Source organism: Gavialis gangeticus, unplaced genomic scaffold (genome assembly GCF_001723915.1).
Source record: "Gavialis gangeticus isolate Ggan-Ray unplaced genomic scaffold, GavGan_comp1, whole genome shotgun sequence".
NCBI classification, from domain to species: domain Eukaryota; kingdom Metazoa; phylum Chordata; order Crocodylia; family Gavialidae; genus Gavialis; species Gavialis gangeticus.
The window spans coordinates 84,668,877-84,678,307 of record NW_017729022.1 but is presented as its reverse complement, the minus strand read 5'-3'; the positions used below and the strand labels follow the sequence as shown (position 1 = coordinate 84,678,307).

Sequence of the window (9,431 nt, the reverse complement as noted above, 5' to 3'; positions counted from 1 at the left end):
CTCGTAGGTCTTCAATCCCATGTTTTTTGTATCTGGCTTTTATTTAAAACATCCCACCACGTTCACAAGCATGTCCACAAATAACTGAAGAGAGTTTCTGGACTTCTAAATTAGCTCATAGGTCTCACACACTTCCATCTGTGCACCCCTGTTTCTGGGAGAAGCAAAGGGCAGGACAAACCAGACCAGGAAGGGCTGCACAGCCTGATGCCTGCTTTAGGCTAATTACAGCCCTAGTGCAGAAAGAGCATGTGCATATGGAGCACTTTTCTCTGCACGCAACATAACCCAGCTGAGAAGCAGCACCAATGGTGGCTCTTAAAATATGGTGGAGGTGGTGCCCTGTCCCAGAAAAGGTTGCAAAAGACTGGATTAGAGGATTTGCTCAGAAAGCAAACAACTGAGGCTGAGAAGGTTCAAACCCACATCTTCCCTTTCCTGAGGAAGTACCATAACCATTGACTGGGCTATGAGATAGATTGAAGGTGCTCTCCACCCCTCTTGTGGAAGCTGGGCACCTGTGCAGAAAAGAATGCAAGACTCCTGGGCCCAGATGGAGAGAGCACAAGAAGAGTTTACAACCCTCTTGCCCAGTAAGGAGGACACTCCTCTGGGATGTGGGAGTCCTGGGATCTCCCAATACTTATTATAGATTTACTCCAATGATTCCCATACAAAATGCGTAAGTAGCCACTAGAGCAGGGACCTGACCCCAGGACTTGCCCTCATTATGTGTACAGGACTGTGTTCGTCAGGGGCCTCAGATATGAGGGCCCCTCATTCACTAACCACAAAGGTGGAGATAGACACCAATGCTGTCAACTTAGCCAAGAGGCTGGTGCCTCCCAAAATATGCAGCAGTAAAACTATGGCTCTTAAAGTTTAAGTTTCTTTGTGACAACACAGGTGCCAATGGACTGTCAGACACCACAGGGGTTAGGCAGTGTTTCCATGGATTTTTGTTTAGATTTGTGTGTCTAAATTCTGCTTAAAGTTTAGGCACCTAAATGCTATTCTTCTTTGGACCTGGTCCTAAGTTGAAACCAAATTCTAAATTAGCTTAGACAGACCACATTACTCTTGCTAAGACTGTTAGGTATACAAGAGGCAACAAAGGCATACTACTATGGACTGCTACTGGAACTTCCGCTTTAGTCCAAGCAGTAAATTCTATAGGGCCTAGTCCAATACCCTAAGAAATGAATAGGCTGAGCCCTTATTGCTGAGAGACTTTTTTCTGTCCTTGTCTGTGATTTATTGGTGACTGTCCTTCATAGTACAATGTAACAGCTGTTGATTTGAAGCCTCTGGATTCGCCTTGGACTGGATTATAACTGTGGAACCAACCACGCTGCTACCTTAGGATCCCTGCTCTATTCTACAAGATGGAGCTACACTTGAATTTCCAGACCACCAAACACTTAATATATTCTGACTGATTCGCCAGCTTGTTATAAAGCTTATGCTAGGACTCCTTGGTTATTGCTGTGTCAAAACCAGAGCTATTTGCTTGCCCTTAAGTATGTTTTTATAAAGTATTATGGTTCTCCCTAATCCTGGGCTTTGTTCCTTTGCAAAAAACACTGCAACTTGATTCCCTCAGTTAATGTCATGGGACCTTCTGAGTTTTCTCTGACTTAGATCTAAGTGGCTGATGCTCAAAACATCTGTGGGTCATGTGGAATGCGTATACTACCAGTTCATCACTAACTCTTAAGGACAGTTAAGCATGGTGCCACTCAGCTTACATATATAGCATTACCCCCCCGCCGCATTAGTCCTTGTAAGCCTCTCCCTGAGCTGATGGGATGGGGAGAGTTGAGGTAAAATTGGTGGGCTCTTTACCAGCTGATCTAGGATCAATGTGAAGAATAACCTGACATCAAAGTAAGCTCTAACAGCTGAGTCTGATCAATTACCCTGCTCAGAATCAGACTGAAAATACCTCTAATGGAAATAATTAAAGTCCCTTACCCAAGCCAGGGGAAGAGAATTAATGGAGCATTCCAGTGTGGTTAATTAGTCAGGTCCTTTCTCCATCTCAACTGGCACTGGATGGAGTGGCTGATGATTGAGACTTGCTATATGTTGAGTGGGTAAACAGTGCAGGGGGACAGACTGCTGAAGCCAGAGAGACAGATAAGGAATGAAGGGAAATAAAAGAGGGTAATGGAGACCAAGTGGCAAAAAAGACAGATGGAAGGAAAGGACATGTTGAGATAACAGTCAAAGATAAACAAACAAGGGCAATAAAGCTAGGAGCCAGCACTCAAAAGCTCAGGAGTGGAGTGGAGAGGTGATGGGGTCAGGAGTGCCCAAAACAGAAAAGAACAGTGTTCCCTTCACTTCCCCCAGCTCCTCCTGGGAACCAGAGCAAGGCAAAATTCCCCTCCCACCATCAGAGCCCGGGATCTGGAAGAACTCTCTCTCACACAAATCCAATCTAGGAACAAAGGTCATGGGGGCATAGGAAAACTCTGCCCAGAAATTAGAAGGGCAAAATCCCTCTTCCTCAATGTAAGCTCTTGCCTAGTTACCAGAAGGCAGAGTCTCACCAACAGCAAAAAAATCAGAATGGGGTAGAAATCAATAGTCACTTGTTAATGACCATTATCTGCTCCAGGAATGAGCACTGCACATGGCCATCCTAGCCATGCTGTAGTTTTTATATACAGTCCCTGGGACCCTCTAATGCTTTTTCCTATTCCTCTCTTCCTCACTCCAAGTATATGGAGTGACACGGTCCCTTGTTAGTTCCAGATTTCAAACAAACTCTTTTAAGTAAAAAATTCGCAATATGTACAGTATAAAGAGCTACTACTTAGTACAGTAGCCAAAGGATAAGCAGGCAGGTTGACTGATGCTTCACGAACAGTCCATGGAGGTAAGTTGCACAGCACGCCAGGTCCAGAAACACACAGTTTTTTTCTCCTTCTTGTCTATTCATGTTCCAACTTCATAAAGTTTCCAAACTTGAGAGGAACAGCTTGAGTCACTGTCTAGGGGACAGGCCCTGCTTTTAACTGTGTAGTAGGGTTGTTTTTGTTTTGCATTTTCATCTGGTCACCTCAGATAACTAAATCTCCCCAAGCACCTCTATTCAAAAGGATCACAGTACGTGTTTGTTCCAAGGAAGAGATTTATGGAAACTGGTGTGTTCCCCTTCACTACTGGAATTCAGTCCCATAAGAAACATCTACTGACCCAAATTTGGTCACTGTCACACTGGGATGTAAAATCCTCCTCTTTAAGACCAGAAGGGACCCACAGATTTTTCACCCAATGATTCCTGCTCCTGTTCAATTAACATGTGGTTGATCTATGGCTTATCTTTTAGAATAACATTCAAGGACTCCAAGTGAAGGAGGATATAGCACATTGTTTGGTAAAGCCTATATTCAGACTATTTACTAGCTGCAAACACTGAAATCTCATCCTTAAAGCCCTGTCTACAAATTCAGCTATGCAAAGAAACCAGGTGAAACACAAGTTCAGGATGCTATGTTGTAACATACATGATTCTGTCTTGAGGTGAAGATCCAATTGTTTTTAACTACATTCCTAGAACATGCTATAGCTCTGCCTTAATCAAAAATGTAGCATTGTTTAAGATCACAACACAGATACTCATCCAGATGATGAGACAGAATAGTCTTTCCCTCTCAGGGAAGCAGGCTTGACCACTAAGAAGTACATAAAGCATTTGCTCCTTATTTTCAAAAAGATTTTCATTTGTAGCAGTCGGACCAACCCACAGTGACCCTAGATACTAATTTAAGATGCACCTTGGGAGTTCTAGTGAGAATAATGACATTTTACAGTGCCTGTTTAATGAAGAAACCTAAATCCCTCTAAAGAGCAACCACAGTTATAATCCAAGTCCCCTACCTCTCCCAAGGTGAAAAGAAATGTGAATTCTAGGGCTGTGAATCTGATGCTTTTTACCAACTAACTGTAGGTTTACCCCAAAACTGGCCTTCTAAAAGGAGTGAACAGGAATGCTGAAACTCATTTCAGTTTACATGCCTGCCACAGAAATATGCCATTTACAATCAAGGATGAGAATATCTCTAACAGCCCCTCTTCATTCATTTGCAAAGGCAAGCAGGAATTACATATAAAAACACAACATAAAAATGGAAAATGGAGAAAATACATAATAATCAATATATATGGGACACTGTGAAAGAGAGAAAGTTGATAAAGGAAGCTAAGCACACCAATGAAAATCCTATGGCTGGCAAGCCTAAGACAAGAAGGAAAATTTTAAGTACATTACAAACAAAATCAATATTAGCTATCATATAGAGCTAGTACTTGATAGCAATGGTAAACAAGTTACTATTATTATTAAAATTCTGATCCTTCTGCTCTACAGTTGGAAAAAAGGAAGATAAGATACTCAGATAATCAGGGAATTATGTTATTTCCATTCCATTAGAAAGTGAAGAGAATTCTAAGTGTCTACTAGGAATATCACACCTGGATAATTGTCACTAAGGAGTCTTTAAAGAATTGGCTAAGGAAATCTGGAAAAACTGATGCTCCATTTTTAATTTATTTGATAATATTTTCCAGAGAGCATTCAAGAAAATTAAAAGAGCAATAATGTACTAATATACCAAAAAGGAAGAGCAGGATGGTCTAGATACTGCTATGACATCTACATGATTTCTCTCCTGGTCCCAGGTCCTCCTCCTTTCCTCTCAGGTAAGCCAGAGACTGGCAAATGCAGCTGAGAGAGGAACTGAGTTCACCTCTTCCCTCAGCACTGCTCTTAATCTCTCCTGAGATACAGAATTTGATCATAATCAGGGGCATACCATCAGGACTGCTTCAAGTGCCCTGCTCTGCCTAAACAGACCACTCAAGTAAAGAAGAATGGGCCAGGCTTACTTTGTCAATGGTAGACCACAGGGCCAGGAAGGAAGGCTGTGTAGATGTGCCCTATAAATTCATCAGTACTAGATAAAAGAAAGAAAACTAACAAAAAATTCACTTAGTAAAGACTTAAAGGCAGGAATATAATTAATACCAGTCAATACAGTTTTACAGAAAACAGGCCTGTCATCAAAGAAAACTGAGTTTAGTCTTTTATGAAATTATAAGTCTGGTTGATAAAGTGACTGTATAGATGGAACAGATTCAGACTTTTACATCCTGTTTGACATAGTACCACATGATTGACGGACTGACATTGCAATTTCACTAGAGGACATAATAAATGGACTAAGAAATGAACTGACAGATGTGAAAAAGCAGTTGTCAATGGGAAAGCATCACTGAATGGAGTGTTCCTAGTTGCGTCACAAAGAGATTAACTTTTTCAACAATGATCTGGAAGTTGGTATAAAAATCATTGCTGATGAAACTGTTGACAACACAGGGATTGGAAAAATGATAAATAACAGTGAACATAGGGCAGACAAATGGAACAAGCTGAGCCCATTCAAACAAATGCACTTCAATACAACCTAATGTGAAGTTACACATCTGGGAACAAGAAATGCAAGACACACCTGCAGAAGGGTGGACTTAATCTTGGGAAGTGGTAACCCTGAAAAGGCCTGAAAAATAATAGCGGACAAGCAGCTCCTCGCAAGCTCCCAATGTAGTGCCAGGAAAAAGAGAATAATAGGACAACTGGGCATATAAAGAGGTGTTAGTAAATGGGAATAAAGGGATAATTTCACTTTTGTATACGACAATAGTGAGGTTACTACTAGAATGCTATATACAGTTCTGCTATCTACTACTTCTAAATATGTAGAAAAGAATGGAGTGGGAACAGAAAGAGGCACATAAATGGTTGAAGGACTGGAAAAATATATTATAATGACAAACATGAAGAGTTCAAGCCTTTAGTTTGTCAAAAGAAAATGTGAGAGGTCCTTTGAGTCCAGTATATAAGTACCATCATGAAGAGATAATACCAGATACTAAAGGACTCCGGAACAAACTATCAAGGAAACCAGTGGATTCTCTGTGTCTTAATGCTTTCAGATCAAAACTGGACTACTTCATGTAAGATGAACTTTAACTAAACTCAAGTTACCAGGCTCAATATAGGGGTAACAGGATGCAGTATAATGACCAGATATACAAGTCAGATCTAATAATCATCTATGCCCTAAAGCTCACTGATTCGCTGAATGACAAAAGTTAAACAAATTCAGCGTGTCGAATGAATGATCTGTCCCCTGCCATCACATTCCTACTCTAGCAACCCTAGTGAGGTTTTTGTGTTGGGAAGGAAAATAACTGAAGCTGAAATCCCACAGTGTGCCACAGCAGCACAAAGCTTATTTTGAGGATTTAGCCTTGAGTGCCTGTGTCAGCCAGTTTAACAGACGAACAGCTTTAGACACAGCCTGAAGCACCTCATTGACCCAAACTCACCTGCCAGCCAAACAATACCTTCCCCTTGCCAAACTGCACCTTGCCTGTGGGATTCTCAGAGGAATGGTGAAGCCATGACTGTGCACCCCAGGGAATTAGGTGCACAAAAATTCAGTTATGTGCAGAAAAATTCAAAGTTATTCAAAATGAATTACATTTTTTTAAAACAAATTAAACTAAACATAACACCATTTGAACCTTGGTTAGAAATATATGCAGGTATACTTTGTATGGCTGAAGTGTGGGTATGGGGTGTGTATGTGGAGGGATCTGTGAAGATGTGGAGGGTATGGATGGGTATGTGGGGTCTGTGGGCAGGTGTGGGGTGTGGGGTTTGTGGAGGAGCCGTGGAGGGGTGTGGGGCATGTGGATGTGTGTGTGGGGTTTGTAGGCAGGTATGGGGTTGGGGGGGTTGTGAAGGGGTATATGTGTGAAGGGGGGTTGTAGGTAGGTATGCCCCCCCACCACACACATCCCTCCACTGTGGTGTACAACGCCTGCAGCTGGTGGCTCAGCAGCAGGCAGTGGGCCCTCAGGGTGCTCATGGTTGCAGCAGCAGAGCCCTTGACAACACACTCCTCTGGCTGAGTCCCAGGGCCTGCACATGCTGGCATGGAGTCAGCCTGGCCCATTGCTGTGCACCTTTGCACCAGACCAGGCTGGCTCTGTGCCAGCATGTCGGGCATGTGGCACTGCAGGAGGGAGCCACATGCCATCAGGCTGAGCAGGTTCCATGCCTCCATGTGCAGCTTCCTGCTGGAGTGCAGGAAGTCCCACATAGAGGCATATAGCTGGCTGGCCCAGCTCAATGGCGCATCAGTCGGGAGCTGCACACCACTGGGCTGGGCAGGCTCCACGCCTTCACGTGGACTTCCAGCATTCCAGCATGAAGCTGCAAATGGAGGCAAACATGAGCCTGCCTGACCCAATGGAGTGACTCTATGCCTCCATGTGTGGCTTCCCACCAGGCCAATGGTGCATGGCTCCTGGTCCACGCACCATTGGGTCAGGCCAGCCCTTCACATGGGGCTTCCAGCACAAAGCCACACATAGAAGCACTGAATCGCATGCCATTGGGCCAAGCAAGCTTCATGCCTCCACATGCAGCTTCCTGCTGGAGTACTGGAAACCCACATGGAGGAATAAAGCCCAATGGCATGTGGTCCATACCCACCCACAAACCGCACACCCACCCATACCCCCTACCCCAGGCCCACCCACAAATCCTATGCCCCCCCCACAGGCAGGAGCTCCCCTCCCCACTTACCAGCTCTCCAGGCACATGGCTCTGTGAATCCACATCATGGAGGTGGAGGCACAGAGTCTGCCACAGTTAAATTATGTAAAATTATGCAATTATGCACAGTCATGCTTTTATGTGCAAAATTGCATGGGCGCATAATTGCATAATTCCCCAGGGTGTAACTGTACCAAATGCGTTAGTGGGTTATGTTCTGGTTCCTCATTGGGTGACTGACTCACTGTCCCTCATAACCTAATATTCATAATGAATGCACAACGAATTTCTGATCTGTCTCTGCTCCAAAAAAAGGAAGTGGCCAGCAGCCGTCTTACCCTGCGGCCAGCCTCATTGTTCTGCAAGTTCATGAGCATGCGAGCCTGCTCCTCTGATCCCTTTGCATAGTTTTTCTCCCTCTCCTTGGCATCCACAAACTCCTTAGCGAAACGGTAGCCATACTCCACGTTATCGCCACAGCCACCCCACAGCCAGTCTCGAGGCAAGTCCTTAGGGCGCGCTGTCCGACTGCAGCCACAGCTGGACAACTCTCCTTCACGGCAAGCACGACTGATGGCATTCACCACCCCTGCAGCACTAACAGCATAAGTAAATGCAGTCTCTCGACTACCTAGGAGGGAGAGAAAATGAAAAAAATCAGCAAAAAACTAACCTCCTTTGACAAATACAACCACTCTCAGGGAGAGACTGAACAGCATGTACAGCAGTTGAAGACAGTGTGAGCTGAGGGGTTGAACCATGCATTGGATTATAGAGTATAAGGAACAATCCTGCCCTGGTTGACAGGCTGTGACAAGATGGGTAATTCAAACAGGAGATGCCCACAGCACAGGTTCACATTCCATTTTGCTCATATTTAGGGTGCCCAACCCCATGAATCCAACTATCCTTTCCCAATAGTCTTAGTACCAATAGCAATTCTGATTCCCTTGGCATACTTTAGCAGAGACTGGGGCCCCTACCTGAGGCCTGAAAGGAGTCAAGAAGTAAGTTCCTTAATAATTATACATGCAGCAACCCGCCCACCTCCCAAAAAAAAATGTGTAATCTCTTGCTTTAGGGAGGATGAGAAGCATGTGTGTGTAGGAGCTGCTGATCAAAGGTCATTATTATTTGTATAAGAATAGCACTTGCTCTGTTGAGAGCCCTGAAGACTGAGGTCCTCGGTCCATAAAACAGCTGCAGTGTGGACAGCAGTAGCCAAACCTTCATCCCACAACAAACCAACAATATGCTTCTAACCTGGAGGAAACACTCACAAAGGGAGAAGGCAGTCTGTTCTCTATGAAAATTCAACTGCTGGCCTATCTGGTGTGAATGAACTAGTGAAGAGAGCATGCAACTGGGTTTTGTCTACCCAAGAAATTTGCTCCCATTTAACTATAGGTGACTTTAAATGAGTTCAGCTAAACTGGTGCAAACCCTAAAAGGACACCACAATATCAGTTAAAACCCAGCTTATTTTTGTTTAAATAAAGTAAATGAGGAATTGCTTTAACCTTAACCAAAACAAGCTACTCTTACACCTAATATAACTATATTTATAGTACTCTACTAGTCCAAGGAATTCCATTTATTCATATAAGCTATAAAGATTCTTGTGTAGACAAAGCCCAAGTTAAACCGCTCCATAAATTCTCTCATGCAGCAGAGACTTTAGTGACAAACATATGAGCATTAAGGGGAGGGACTCAGTGCTTGCTTTGTCAGATGACCTACTTTCTATCTGAGTCGTATTGCCTGTCCAGCTGACATTACAGCCTGCTGGGGTATG

The 9,431-nt window shown here is 43.7% G+C and overlaps 1 protein-coding gene across 1 annotated transcript in view; it reads right to left on the bottom strand.

The window, feature by feature from the left end:
- Window positions 1–8,593, bottom strand: part of WNT5B (Wnt family member 5B) — a 16,329-nt gene extending 7,736 nt beyond the window's left edge. The window contains exons 1-2 of the mRNA XM_019515833.1: window positions 8,567–8,593; window positions 7,975–8,304 (exon numbers count right to left, since the gene is read on the bottom strand). Of these exons, the coding sequence (XP_019371378.1) occupies window positions 7,975–8,304; window positions 8,567–8,593 (357 nt within the window). The remainder of the gene's footprint in view (window positions 1–7,974; window positions 8,305–8,566) is intronic.
- Between the last annotated feature and the right edge of the window lie 838 nt (window positions 8,594–9,431).